At 38.8% G+C, this 15,043-nt stretch overlaps 1 protein-coding gene across 1 annotated transcript; it reads right to left on the bottom strand.

Moving 5' to 3' along the window:
• Positions 1–8,089: 8,089 nt before the first annotated feature.
• Positions 8,090–14,057, bottom strand: LOC143891999 (3-ketoacyl-CoA thiolase 2, peroxisomal-like). Its single transcript, XM_077396479.1, has 14 exons — positions 13,901–14,057; positions 13,213–13,289; positions 12,962–13,046; positions 12,404–12,530; positions 12,214–12,312; positions 12,065–12,132; positions 11,850–11,957; positions 11,684–11,761; positions 11,416–11,548; positions 11,213–11,309; positions 9,704–9,827; positions 9,459–9,567; positions 8,624–8,707; positions 8,090–8,506 (listed from the first exon to the last, which is right to left on the bottom strand). The coding sequence occupies exons 1-14, from the start codon at positions 13,979–13,981 to the stop codon at positions 8,397–8,399; spliced, it is 1,380 nt and encodes a 459-aa protein (XP_077252594.1). The 5' UTR covers positions 13,982–14,057; the 3' UTR covers positions 8,090–8,396.
• Positions 14,058–15,043: the final 986 nt, after the last annotated feature.

The raw sequence follows: 15,043 nt of genomic DNA, 5'->3' as shown, positions 1-15,043 counted from the left end.
CTTAAGACTTGGGGTTGTATTGCTTATGTGAGGATACAAGACCCTAGGAGACCTAAGGTAGGACCTAGAACAAACACTTGTGTTTATCTAGGTGGTGCAGAAGATAGTGCTGCTGATCGGTTTTTGGATCTATCTACCAATTTGGTTATAGAATCTAGAGATGCAGTATTCTTTGAGAATAAATTTCTCAGAGATCATGGTTTGAACCTACCTGGCGATACTGAGATGGTTACAGAATCGCATGTAGAGTTTGAACAGAATACTTCTGACACCTGTCCTACACTGATTTCTACATCAGAACCTTTAAGGGTTTCTACAAGAGATAGAGTACCCAAGAACTTTGGTGAGGACTTTGTGACCTACCATGTCGAGAATGATCCATCAACCTATAAGGAAGCGATGAGATCTAGGGACTCTTTGTTGTGGGCAGAAGCCATTGATGATGAAATGAGCTCTCTGCTACAAAATCAAACTTGGCAGCTAGTCGATTTGCTAAAAGGGGCTAAGACTGTGGGCTGTAAGTGGATTTTGAAGAAGAAACTTAATCCTGACGGATCCATAGCTCGGTATAAAGCACGTTTAGTAGCTAAGGGCTATACTCAAGTCAGTGGGATAGACTACTTTGATGTTTACTCACCGGTCTGTCATTTGGCAACGATAAGAATTCTTCTTGCTTTGGCTTCTATTGAGAAGTATGTTGTGCATCAAATAGATGTAAAAACGGCTTTCCTTAATGGAGACCTCACAGAGGAAATCTACATGAACCAACCTGAAGGGTTTGTCATGGAAGGTTTCGAGAACAGAGTTTGTAAGTTACACAAATCTTTGTATGGTCTTAAACAAGCACCTAAATTGTGGCATCAAAAATTTGACAAGGTAGTAAAGAGCTTTGGTTTTCAGACCAGTTATTCAGATAAATGCCTTTACTATCGTTCTGTGTCGAATAAGGTTGCGATTATTTGTTTGTATGTAGACGATATGTTGATTCTTGGTTCCGATCTCTCTGTAGTGAGTGACGTGAAAACCACTTTGGCTCAAGCATTCGACATGAAAGATCTTGGTGTGGTTGACACCATTCTTGGTATGAAAGTAAGTTTTGAAAGGCAAGGGATTACTCTTAGCCAAGCCCATTATATTGAAAAACTACTTTCTACATGGGGATACAGTGAGTGTAAACCGATTGAGACACCATTTGATTATACCAAGAAGCTGATCTCTAATGGAGGAGACAGTGTGAATCAGTTAGATTATTCTAAACTGATTGGTAGTCTCATGTATGCTATGAGTTGCACTAGACCAGACATAGCCTTTACAGTTGGCATGCTGAGTCGTTTCACTAGTAATCCTGGCCATGAGCACTGGGATGCCCTTATGAGGCTGATGAGATACCTTAAGGGTACTCAAGGATATGCTCTATGTTATACTGGCCATCCTCCTATCCTGGAAGGGTATTCTGATGCATCATGGGGATCAGAATTAGGAGACAGTAAATCTACCAGTGGTTATGTTTTTACACTGGGTGGAGCCGCTGTTGCATGGAAGTCAAAGAGACAGACTTGTATTGCTCTGTCATCTATGGAATCGGAACTTTATGCTTTAGCTTCTACAGGAGATGAAGCAGAGTGGATAAGAGATCTGATCATGGACATTCCATTGACCCATTTAAAGATTAACTCTTTAAGTTTGTTCTGTGATAATCAAGCTACAATTACGATTGTGAAAAACTCACTCTTTAATGGTAAGAGGAGACATGTCAGGCTGAAACATGCCACGCTGAATTATCTTCTAGAACAAGGTATTATCACTTTGGTTGATGTGAGATCGAAGGATAATATGGCCGATGCTCTTACGAAGGGACTGAACAAAGATCGAATATTCAAAACTGTGGGGGAGATGGGGTTAAAGACTGTGTAGACGTGTCTTAACCTACATTCATATTATTTTGAATTTTTCGAATCTCCCTATCTTGGCCAAGATAAGCACTTGATATGTTTCAATGATGTTTACAGTTATCTTTATGTCATTCCACATTTGATGACATGTCCTTCTTGGGAAAGGTTGTTTCATTCCAAACTTGATGATACAGCTTAACTCAATTTGGATATGATGCCTGTAACATTCCAAATGGAAACATGGAATGGTTCTTTGTAAAGAAACTGTTTAGGTCTGGTTCTTGATTGAAACTTGACATTGATGCTTATTGATATTGATATTTATTTTTCAGCCATTATGAAATTGTACTAAGTTCTTCTGGTAGAACTAGATACTTTTAGTAAAATACACAAATGATTGGATTCATTTTTTAATGAAATTCATATTTGATAATTTACAGGAATTGGCGAAAATGGAGGAGATTGCCTCAATTTGGATCTTGATGAGGATGACTTACTTGATGAGTGAATCCTTATAGTGCAGTGGAACTATTATTTTCTTTTCCGTTGATTAAATAGTTCACCTACATATAAAACTGCTTATGTTTGAGTTTAGATTATTTCTAAAACTCTTGGTTATTCTTTAAAGTATTTTTGTTTTCAGTTGGATTACAAATCTTTATTGATATGGTGATATGGATGATTCAATAATTTTGTTTGGACATCACATTATCTATCTATTGGATTGTGCTATATGTAGAACATAGGAGGAGATTGTTGGGTATATCATATAACCCATGTATGTTCTAATATAAGCCCAATAGGTAATGGACCAGGTGTAGTGGGCCCATTTGGGCTGGAGCCCATTAACCTCTTCTAACCCTAGTGTATCTCTATATATAGGGGCTGGAGGCAACAAACTTGGTATTCCAAACTAGATACCTTGGGTGTAATGCTTTAAGCATCCTGCTTAAACCCTAATAACCCTAACAAGAAATAGGTTGTATTAGTCACATGATAGAAATACATATGATGCAATGTTAGAAATATAATAGTGTATTAATCATTTTGAGAGAATTTATAGAGCTTGTATTTTTCAAAATGTACAATGGGGCCTATTTCAGAGGATGATCCAGACCGTTCATTTGTTGGTCCACAACGTCACTAGGTTGTACCCTGTAAATCATCTTCATAGTATCATCCTAACCCTCTGATCTTAAGAGAGACTGCACATTATAGAAACCTGTACAGATCGGAGGGTTAGGATCATCCTATGAAGATGATTTACGGGGACCACATATTATAGAAACTTCCATAGATCAGAGGGTTAGAATCATCCTATGAAGATGATTTACTGGGTTGTGAGCCTATAAATGAATGTCTTGGATAATCCTATGAAGTAGGCCCCACTATACTTTTTATAAATTACCCGACATGCACAAAGGATTAAAAAAAAAAAAAAAAAAAATCCTCTTTTCACCATCTTTCACTAGAAATCTGTCTTTGTGGCGAAGACGGATTACATCTTCCAAAAATCTGTCTTTCTTTAAATGACTGGAATGTCCTTCTCCCTTTTCACCAATTGCGTACACGTTTTCAAAATGAATCATCTGGCATTATACGGAGAGAGGGTGGTGTTTTGGTAATTTTATCATTGAAAGAATCAGCAAAAAAGAGCTTTAGTCCCACATCGGAAAGAAAAAAGAAGAAATAAGCCCGTATAAGTCTTTCTCTAACCAAATCCAACGCCGAGCTCAGTAACGAGAGCTTATAACCCAAGTGGGGGCTTTAAGGTGGTGTGAATGGTTAGCCATGGCTCTGATGGGTCGGGTTCACTGTGCTATTTCTGACTCGCCCGTTCCAAGTTATGTAGTTAAGTCGTGTGACTCGGGCGAAGGCTCGAGCCATGTGTCTCTTAGAGTGGAGGGTATTGCACCAGGCTGGTTTCACAGAGCAGTGAACACCTCCCGCTCTCAACGGTGGAAGGACAACGAGTCTGTGTACTTTGATCCCAAATATACGCCCTCAGAGCTGGGCTCAATCAGACCACCACCTTTTTTGTGGATATAAAAACACACTTAGATGAACTCTTTTTTCATATAATGGACCTTTACTGTTTGAGAATGTAGGGGAGGGCAGGGCACATTTGAACAACCACCATTTTAGCTCAAAAAAAGACACCCAACCTGTTTGAGAAAATGCAACAGTGATTGGGTCAATTGAAATTGAAGTGCAATGTTTCTGTTTGAGAAAATGTGGTTGTAACTAATTTGTATTTGGCTGTAAGATTTGATTATAATGACAGATTAATGTGTAACCCTTGATAAAGGTTCTATAATCATCTAATATGAGGAAGGGATTTGGGTCCTTTCCTTCCAATGATTTTTTTTCCTTAACAAAAGTTATGCTCAATCAGAAAGACTTTCTTTCTTTGAGCACTATTGCTGATGGGTCAATCCAAAGAAATTGTCCACCATCAGACAATCTTAGCCATCCAATAAGTGGATACCCCGTCTACAATGCTAACTTGAACGAAGCACATATCTGGGAATTTCAAAAATATCCCCTATATAGAGGATTCATTTAGCCGACCCCAATTAGTTTGGGACAAAGGCTTTGTTGAGTTATAAGAGGGCGTGTTTGTCTTTTTGGAAGATTTTATATGGTGTGTATTTTTTTAAAAGTACAGTGGGGCCTATTAGAGAGGATGATCCAAATCATTCATTTGTTGGTCGAAAACGAAAATAGGTCGTACCCAGTAAAACATCTCCATATTATGATCCTAAGCCTCCGATCTTTAGAGAGACTGCACATTATAAAAACCTCTGCAGATCGGAGGGTTAGGATCATCCTATGACGATGATTTACGAGGCTGAAACCTATTATATTGTGGGCCAATGAATGAACGGTCTGGATCATGCTGTGAAAGTGCGCCCATACCCGACTTGCACACAGGATATAAAACTGTCTTTTGTCTAAATGACTAGAATGTCCACGTTTTCAAAATGAATCATCTGGCATCGTATGGAGAGAGGTAGGTGTTTTGGTAATTTTATCGCGAATCAATTAGCAAACAAAGACCTCAATCCCACATCGGAAAGGAGACAAAAGAAAGAGGAGAGAATTTATATGATGCCCGACCGTTAAGGAACAAGGGCGGAGAGAGAGAAAACTCCCCACCCTTGATTTCCGATCCATAAAAAGTAAAAGAGGGTGGCCTTTGCTTGATCGGAAATCAAAGGTGGAGGGGTTCTCTCTCTCCGCCCTTGTTTTTTGACGGTCGGGCACCATAAAGAAATAAACCTGTATAAATCTCCCACTAATACGTTTCCACATCCGAGCTCATTTATGAGAAGAGAGTTTATTTGATGCCCGACTGTTAAGGTACAAGGGCGGAGAGAGTGAAAACTCCCCACCCTTGATTTCCGATCCACAAAAAGTCAAAAAGGGCGGCCTTTGCTTGATCGGAAATCAAAGGTGGAGGGGTTCTCTCTCTCCGCCCTTGTTTTTTGACGGTCGGGCACCATAAAGAAATAAACCTGTATAAATCTCCCACTAATACGTTTCCACATCCGAGCTCATTTATGAGAAGAGAGTTTATTTGATGCCCGACTGTTAAGGTACAAGGGCGGAGAGAGTGAAAACTCCCCACCCTTGATTTCCGATCCACAAAAAGTCAAAAAGGGCGGCCTTTGCTTGATCGGAAATCAAAGGTGGAGGGGTTCTCTATCTCCGCCCTTGTTTTTTGACGGTCGGGCACCATAAAGAAATAAACCTGTATAAATCTCCCACTAATACGTTTCCACATCCGAGCTCATTTATGAGAAGAGAGTTTATTTGATGCCCGACTGTTAAGGTACAAGGGCGGAGAGAGTGAAAACTCCCCACCCTTGATTTCTGATCCATAAAAAGTCAAAAAGGGCGGCCTTTGCTGAATTGGAAATCAAGGGTGGAGGGGTTCTCTCTCTCTGTCCTTGTTTTTTGACGGTCGGGCACCATAAAGAAATAAACCTGTATAAATCTCTCACTAATACGTTTCCACATCCGAGCTCGTTTATGAGAAGCTTATAAGTTGTAACTCAAAGACAGGGGCATTAAGGTGGTGTGGACGGTTAGCCTTGTGTCACGGGCCAAATATTTGAGCAACGGAATAACCCGTGTGGTGCCCCAACATGCACTGATGCTAGGGCAAGCCTTCAATCGTGCAAGGCTTTAAAGGCCCTACACGCCAACACCCCTTGATGCTTCGAATGAGCACACAAACTCTAAGCTGTTCAACAGGCTACTTGGCTCAGATCTTGACATGCACTTCTAGATACCCACACTCATGATCAGCCTGCATCACGAGTACATCGAACATAAGGCCTTGGGGCCTAATGCAAAGTCCATCGAGTACGAGGCATGACGATGCCACGCACCAATCCGCCAAGCACTGGGGCTTGGTCATCCAAGGAGCAAGATGCCCCATGGACTGATCCGCAAGGTGTACACCTCGCGAGGGCAACCGAAGTCGCCCCGGCACGAATCGATGGAAGACCTAGAGAATGGCCTACCCACCTGACGTACCGCGGTGCTGAAGGGCAAACAGTATACGTAGCCCCCAGCACTGGTCCGTACGCGCAATACATGTGGGAACCCAACCCAACATGCACTGTCTTTGGCCCCCATCCTCGACCAAAGAAACTGGAGCATCCCTACGGATAGCTCGCAGTCCGCACCCAAACTCCCTTAGGGCACGCCTACGAGTTGAAGTATGATTTCCTACTGTGTGCAACAGATGCACAAGCAAGTCCTCTTGCAACCCATGAGCAAGCCACCAAGGCTCCTGCCCACACCTGCTGGGCCTAACGGGGGAGGAGTCAGCAAGTCACGGGGTCAACTCCTCCTATAAAGTTTGGCCAACCAACCAGCTTAGCGGCGAGTGGCGACCAAAGGTGCTATAAACAACGCATTTCCAAGACGCAACGAGACAAGCACGTTTTGGATTTTAATACCGGTTGTGTCTTGAACTGTTTCCCCGTGACACTTGGCTTTTGGAATTTCGGTAATTTCGTCCGAAATTAGGAAAATGTGAGCAAAGACTATTTTCAACGTGGATGTTGCAAGATGAGAGAGAGAGAGAGAGAGAGAGAGAGAGAGAGAGAGAGAGAGAGAGTTCCATCAGGGGCGATTTCTATGGGTAGAGTTTTACCAATAACCCAAGATTGCGATTGCAATTTTGCTCTCGATCGAAACCCGAAATTTAAAACCTTGATTGCGACTGACTTCATTATAGCACAAGGCATGCCTACTCGTAGGCCATGTCAGTTGCATGTGAGAGCAGCCACACAGGATCACTTTTAAGTATCTGTCTTTATTCACGAGGTGGCTGCTCTCACATGCAACAGACCATCCGCGAAATGCCTTATGCGCTTTTGTTTTATACAGTAGAACCTATCAAAGTTGATGCTGAATATCTTAATAGATTACTGGTCCTATTTTGGTCTAAGTTAGTAAACTCTGCAAGTTATTATTTGATAATATTTTTCAAATATTTACTCCCTCCTAATGTTTTTATATTAATTATAACAAAATTACCGATAATTTTTTTTATTCAAAACATATAGTAGGATTATTACTTAGAGATCCTATCTAAAGGTGCGATTTTAATTGAGTGGTAGTCCTAAAAATGATGTTACCCTCAACAAAATAACGATATGCCGAGTTCCTTGTTTAATTGATAAACTTTTTGCACTTTTAATTAAAAGGACCATTAACACATTAATGACCCTAAACCTTTAGGACTTGCTACACTTGTAATTGCAAGACTTGTTACACTGTTAGGATTCTTTTTAAAGCTCTGAATGCTGTTAGTCTAGTCAAGTTTTCATATTTTCCCTGTGCAATGTCCTTGATTTCATTTTCAAGTATATAAATATCTTCCAAGTTTCATGTTGCTCAATCTCAATTTTGTCCTGTGCAGGTTGAAAAACCCGAGGATATATGATACTTGGGCACTCCAATAGTTCAATATGCTCATCAAGGCCTGCCCAAAGAAGGCACATTGGGCATGACATAATTCTGTTTAACCTAGACTCTGAAACCAAACTTCTCTGGAAATGGATGATCAGAAAAATCTAAAATGTCCTCATATTGAGTCTCAACTATGGGTAAAGAGGCGCCATTCAAAAAAAAACTAAAAAACTGTAGTTTAAACGCAAACTTCTCTAGATGATATATGATAATAAAAAGTATAAAATTCCCTCCATATAAGCGAATAGTATGAGGTGAGTTTTGCATCCCCCGGTTTAAGTAACAACATGAAAACCCACAACGCAAACTTCACTTCAACCATGACGATTATTTTAATGTCAAAATAATAAAATTAAGCAAAACAAAAAGAGGAAAAGAATGGGAGGATGAAAGCCCTGCCTACAGCAAAAGCTAATATCATCAAATCCCTCTAATTTATTCCATGTTTGGTTTATTGAAGTCTCCTGAACTAAGAAATATATAAAGGGGAGGATTGCTGGATGGATCGGTTCTTTATAGGGCGTCCTTGGAAAGGAAATTGTTGGGGTGGATCTTCCGAGCATTGCTCAGATCATCAACGGTGTCACCTCTTTCGAATACGGCGGCAGCTCCCATCCCCGAGCCTGTCAAAGATTTAGAACATTTGGAACAGTTGTCAAAAGTCTCATTTAAAAAAAAAAAAATCCTAACCAAGTCAAAACACAAGAGAGAGAGAGAGAGAGAGAGAGAGAGAGAGAGACCTATGCACATAGATACCACCCCAAATCGGCAATCTTTGCCTCGGCGTCCCATCTCATGCAACAGTGTTGCCACACAACGGGCACCTGTGACAAGAAACGAAAGCAACACCCCTTAATGTGTCTCTTGTCTCTTTAACTGTACATAAGAAGGTACAGTGCCCATTTTCTGAGTTTAAGAACCCAGTCACCACACCCATATAGAGCCTTTTCAAGCAAATCAATTAGAAAAACATGGCCATGGAAGTTCTACGGATATTTATCTTTATTCTCTTATGCCACAAGTTCTTAGTGATGTTGCGATGGATAATTCTCCCTCCAATCCTGCTCTACTTTGAATACAAGCTTACTCTCTGTAATTAAATTAGAGAAATGATATCAGCACAAACAAGTTTCAATGATTTCACTAATCCATCTTGTCTTTTCTTTTTCTATTTGGCTCGTGATAGCTTTTTGGGAGCTGTAATAAACTTTGACAAGTCTTTAAATAATAAAAGACAAGATGGATTAGTGCAATTATTGAAACATGGTTGTGCTGATATCATTTTTCTTAAATTATACACCGACTTTAAAAAGATTTTAGATGTACCAAGACAAACCTCAAATTGCAAGGCACGGCAGTGCCATATGCATATGCTGCTGGAAACATATAAAGCTACCTCTCACTAGAAAAAAGAAAAATAAACAAAGGGAGAACATAGAGGGGAGATAACGAAGCTTGACCATCATTGTTTAAAAATATTACAAGTGCTACTACTTTTCTTAGTGATAATTACTCGCAGCATATTAAATTATACATATGAAGTCAGTATAAACTGGAATATGTTATTATAAATACCTGTTGCACCCAAAGGATGCCCAAGAGCCATTGCACCTCCATTAACATTCACTTTTTCTGGATCAAGCTCCAGTTTCTTGCAGCAATATACAAATTGGGATGCGAATGCCTACAAATTGAGAATGACAATGCAACGAATCAGAAACCTCAAAATTTAGTTCAAGGAGATAAGAAAATTAGAAAAAAATCACTTTTCAAAAACTAAGGAGATTAGAAAACTAGAACAAGCATGCCTTGAGCTATACCTCATTGATCTCAAAGAGATCAATATCATTAATTTCAAGACCAGCAGACTTCACTGCAGCAGGAATTGCAACAGCTGGTCCAACTCCCATAACGGCGGGATCCACTCCAACAGCAACAAAGCTCCTACAAAAGTAAAATCCGAGGATTTTGAAGTAAATGTGACTCATTCCTCTATTGCAGAGTATTTGTTGTAGAAAAAAAAGAGATAAATATTGCCATAACTAATAACAGTAGCATTTATTATCACATCGAAACTTTTGTTGCAGGAAAAAAAAACTGATAAATATCACCATAACTAATGATCGTGGGGTTAAGTGGATTAAGATGGGTTCAATGAGTGTAAGCTGCATAGAGAACAAATTTTAAGAAGAAATGTGATGTTTTCTGTGCTTTTATTTTTTGAGTTGTTTAAAGTTTGGAGCACTGTCAGTTCTCTTATTCCTATTGAACAAACAGTCCATACCAGGAACTGCTCTCTATTTATCTCTTCTTAGCTTCATAATTTTCTGTTGGGTTTTATTTCTTGAGTGGTTCAGAGCATTAAACCTGTGATTGTGGGTTTGAACTTTGTATTGGCTGGTCACATTAGGGATAAACCAACTCAGTGAAGCTTCCAAGGCTTTAAAAGTTCCCCCAGCAAGAGTATGTTGGGAGGGAAGAATATGTTTTTATGTTTTTCTTATTTGTTGGTTTCTTTGTTTTTGTTTTCTTTTTGTCCACCAAAGCACATTTTTTATATCAGTTGCCAATTAAAAAGAAAAGAAGATGACGACGGCGAGGTTCTTCAATTCCATACTAAAACCGGGCAATAGTTCCATGGGCTATGAAGATTGAAAAAAAAATCTTGTGGGTAAAGGAATAAATCAGGTTTTCTTGTAACGTTGCAATTATTGAAGACCAAAATGAACTAGAAAACTTGCTTCCAGATTTGAGTTCTGGGTGAAGAACCATTGGAACATAATATTAAACTCAAAAATTTTGAATTCTCAATTGAGGATATCCAACCCATATTGTGGGGAGAAGATTTTCAAACTGAAATCAAGAGGTCCGTGCCTATTTTCCATTAATGGATATTATGATGAAAAGGTCATGCCATAAAACTTCAAAGATTATAATAATGAAGAAAAGGACAATTTTGAAGACAATTTTTTTCCCTTTTTGATGAGAAATTTTTTGAAGAAAGATTGAATAACAAAGGCAGACAAAGCTTTCTATGGTGAACAAGAATAAAAGACGAAGAAATGGACGATGAGGGAGAATGTGAGTTGTTAATATATATATATATATATATATATATATATATATATATATATATATATATATATATATATATATATATATAAATTAACTTTGCTCTACATAACAATGACTGAAAGAAAGAAATAACACAATAGTACAGAAATTAATGTACACAAAAGGCCAAGGTGGAGCACCCATCTTAAAAGATACAATACGGTAGGTTCTGAGTTACACAAAGCAAACATTTATTTACAAGGAATATAACATACCTGAATACGCCGAGAATGGGAAGTCCTTTTTGCAATGCCACAGCTCTCCTCATAAGGAGGACTGCTCCAGCACCATCAGTCACTTGGCTAGAATTCCCTAAAATATTATGCAACAAAGATCTCATTTATAATATATACACAAGCAAAACTGATTGATAGGTTGTTTGATTAAGACACTATACATGAAGAACATTATTGAGTACCGGCAGTAGTGGTCCCATCCTTCTTAAATACAGGTCTGAGTTTTGCTAGATCTGACAATGTAGTGCTCGCTCGAATTCCATCATCCACAGAAATTGTAACATGCTTTTCCTCTCCAGTTTTTGGGTCTACAATCTATACAAATGTAAAATCCATCAGGTCTGAAATAAGGACCATCTCTCTTTCTTGTTACAGGTCATAATATAATAGCTAAAGCCCAATGGATAAAAGGAACTTAGGAATAGTAGGAGCCTACAGCATTAATTTTACCTTTGTGGCCACGGGGATTATTTCATTCTTAAATTTACCAGATGCAGTCGCCTCAGCAGCACGCTTGTGAGATGTAACCTGACCTTGCATTTCAAGACATTATTATCACTGTAAAATATCAGCATTTAATGTACAAAAGAGTGAACTCCGTGTCTACAAAACTCACAGCGGCTTGATCTTGCTCTTGCCGAGTTACACCATAACGATGTGCAACATTTTCAGAAGTAATACCCATAGGCAGGAGACAATCTTGAGCTTGTGGGTAGCTCTTTACCTGGAACATTAACAGAGCATCTTGTTAATGAACCAATACGGCATTGAGAAATAATTTCTAAGAGCCACGAAAGAAAAAGAAAAGTAAGGAACCCGGTGAGAACACACTTTGGGATTTACTGGTGTTTCCCAAGCCATTGAATTTACTGTCATTGACTCCAAACCAGCTCCAATACCTGTATCAAAAGATGAAACAGATAACACCAAAAGTTAATGGACAATGTAACCACAAGAGATCCTACAAGAGGCATAGATACCTATATCATAAAATCCAGCTTTTATGTAGGCAGCAACATCGGCAACTGCCTGAAGACCAGATGAGCATTGCCGGTTGACAGTTCGGATAGGCACAGTTTCTGCGACATTAGATAAATTTTGTAAATGCAAAAGATAAAACTTGGAAGAAAAAAAAAACAACCCCAAACAGCTCTAGGAAAAAAAAAATACCCGGGAAACCAGCATAGAATGCGGCCATCCTGCATTCCATTGCCCTTGTAGAGCCTGGTGCCAGGACTGTGCCCACAACAATGTCACCAACTTCATTTGGGTTCACGTTTGTTTTTTCAATCACAGCCTACAATTAACATTCATCAATGAGAGAAAGGAAGAACAAGAGGGAAATGTCAAAGTTGTCTACACCTGTAAGCAGAGGTAAGACACTTAGGCCCTGTTCATTTTAGATTATGACAACCGATTATCAGCCCAAAACTTATTATTGGACTCAAAATTAAACCTAATTTGGAGCCCACTAATAGGTTTTGAACTTACAATCGGTTGTCATAATATAAACGAACAGGGCCTTACTACTGAAGATTCAAACTTGGACATCATATATTTACATCACCCATTTTTTAAGTATCTAGGTATCATAATTTTACACTCTACATTCATCATGAAAATTGCATCTAGTCTTTCTGATTTTTGGAAAAGGATGACATGTTGAGCAACCCAATTCTAATTCAAAGGAATCATATCATGTGCTGTGTAAAAAAATATATAAGGAACCTTAAGAACTGGTGTGAGCAGGTCATCAGCGTGTGTATCCTTGAAACCCCCACGTTTTGACTTGCAATGCGCAGTTCTGTATGCGCTGTTCAACAAGAAAATATGCCCAATTTAAAAGTGATTTTTTCTTAAAACAATAATAAACCAACTAAATAACAGATCACCAACCCATTCAAAAAATAAAATAAAATAAAATAAAATAACAGATCACCAAACACTACAATATCCACAAAGCTTTCAAAAGAACTTACGCCACAATCACAACATCATCTCCAAAACAACCAGTCCTCTGATACGCGGCGCTATCCCCAGCCAAACAGATTGAAGCCTTTCAGAACAAATCAAAAAGAAAATCAAAATTCAGATTCAAAAAAAAAAAAAAAAGAAAGAAAAAAGAAAACATAGATTCCCAAATCAAATTGCCTCCTCTAACAAGTGGCAGCAACCAAATCTAGCTGAAATAACTTCAAATTCAAATTATCATCTGCATAAACCCCAGCATAATTCAAGTCGCCCCAAAGGAAAAACAAACCCCAAAGGGCAAGAAAAATATTTCCGATGGAAATTTTTTTTCTTTCCACAATTTAGTGGGAAGTAATTTGATTTGTAAGTGATTAGTTCGAGTTATCTTTGTTGGAGAGTAAAAAATTAGGAAACTTTAGAAATATTTTTCCTTTCCAAATGCTTGGCCGAATCCATTTTATAAGACAGAAACTAAAAGGGATAACTTAAACCACAATTTAGAGGAAAATGATAACTTAAACCACCACAGTTCAATTTTATCTACAGAAGCCTTCAATTTATAATAATATCAATATAGCCACATCGTTTCCCACAAAATTGTGCATAAAAAAAAAAAAAAAAAATCCGCAAGAAATGTTTTTCCTGCCGCAAGAAATGTTTTTCCTGCAATCCAAACACGGCCAAAAGAAAACTTACAGAGAGATCAGAGGAGGAGGAAGAAAAAGAGGGTTTCAGATGGTGGAGAAGAATTCTCTGTCTTTCGATCGCTCTCTCCATTTCTCCTCTTTTCCTTTGGAAAAAAATCAAGTGAGGGGCGGATTTTATGTGTGGATGATATTTAAGGGGCAATGGAATTCGTGGATTTTGGGGGAAATTTTCCAACTTAAAACAAACGTGTTGTTAATTCACTTTCCATGTGGGCCCACTTTTTTTTGTTTGCTTAGTTGCTTTTGTTTTTTTTTGGGAAAGGGATTGCCTTTTTTTGGAAAGAGACTGTTGAACCTCCTGGCTGGCGTTTGGATTGCTGGAATCAAGAATAAGAATGGGCATAATAGGATTCTGATTTTTTTGTGGGAAGTGATAATTTGTATATTGGCCCCCCTTTTGTACTTGGGATGGCCTCCTCTAGTGTATTTATGACTGCTCTTTTACACTAGAGGGGATGTTCCAAGTAAAAAGAAGGGGTGAATATATTATTCACCATCCATATCCTATGGGGCCCAACAAAACAGTTTGGATCATCCTATGAAGTGGGCCTGTGAAAGTCCCAATGCTAAATAAACCTATACCAGTATACCGGGGCCTCGCCCCTTAGATATGCTGAAGAAATGTCTACAATGCAGAGCGAGAGAGTCCACATATATAGCCCATCAATTTTTCCTCCCTTTTCCGTGTGGGATCTCATGCGTCCACACTCTCTCTCTCTCTCTCATATATTCCAATAATTGTATAGTTTTGGGGTTGGAAATTCCGCCAATGATCAGGTTCGGGCTAAGATGTGCACCTACACCCGGCCCTATACGTCTCTAGACTCTCTACCGGTACTGCTGTAGCCCTGCTACGATGGGAACATAACTAAACACTTTCAATTGGCTTTTTGACTTGTTGACGATGTTCTTTCCTATCTCTCTCCCTAGTCTGTGTCTCCTATCAATAATAAAGACCCGAAGACCCAAATGCATAGAGTCAGTCAAATGCGTTGTTTCCACTCACTTTTTTATTATGTGTTTCACATCTTCTATTGGCTTTAGACCAGGAAAAGGAAAACAAAGACTAAATGGAACTGAAGTCTAACAAAATGAGAATCTTTCTTCTCATGTTCCCATAATAATAATAAAG

This window comes from Tasmannia lanceolata, unplaced genomic scaffold (genome assembly GCF_043159265.1).
Source record: "Tasmannia lanceolata isolate RefF3 unplaced genomic scaffold, GAP_Taslan_0.1 ptg000015l, whole genome shotgun sequence".
NCBI lineage: Eukaryota > Viridiplantae > Streptophyta > Magnoliopsida > Canellales > Winteraceae > Tasmannia > Tasmannia lanceolata.
Note: the sequence above shows the minus strand (reverse complement) of the source record. Positions and strands in the feature narration are given on the sequence as shown.

Bases quoted from the DNA above. Each gene is read 5' to 3' on its own strand.
- LOC143891999 (XM_077396479.1), bottom strand. From the start codon at position 13,981: ATGGAGAGAGCGATCGAAAGACAGAGAATTCTTCTCCACCATCTGAAA. The intron at 12,531-12,961 runs GTTCCTTATATA...TGTTAATTGTAG, and splicing joins TGCTCACACCAGTTCTTAAG to GCTGTGATTGAAAAAACAAA. The intron at 11,762-11,849 runs GTGAGTTTTGTA...ATGCAAGGTCAG, and splicing joins AAGAGCAAGATCAAGCCGCT to GTTACATCTCACAAGCGTGC.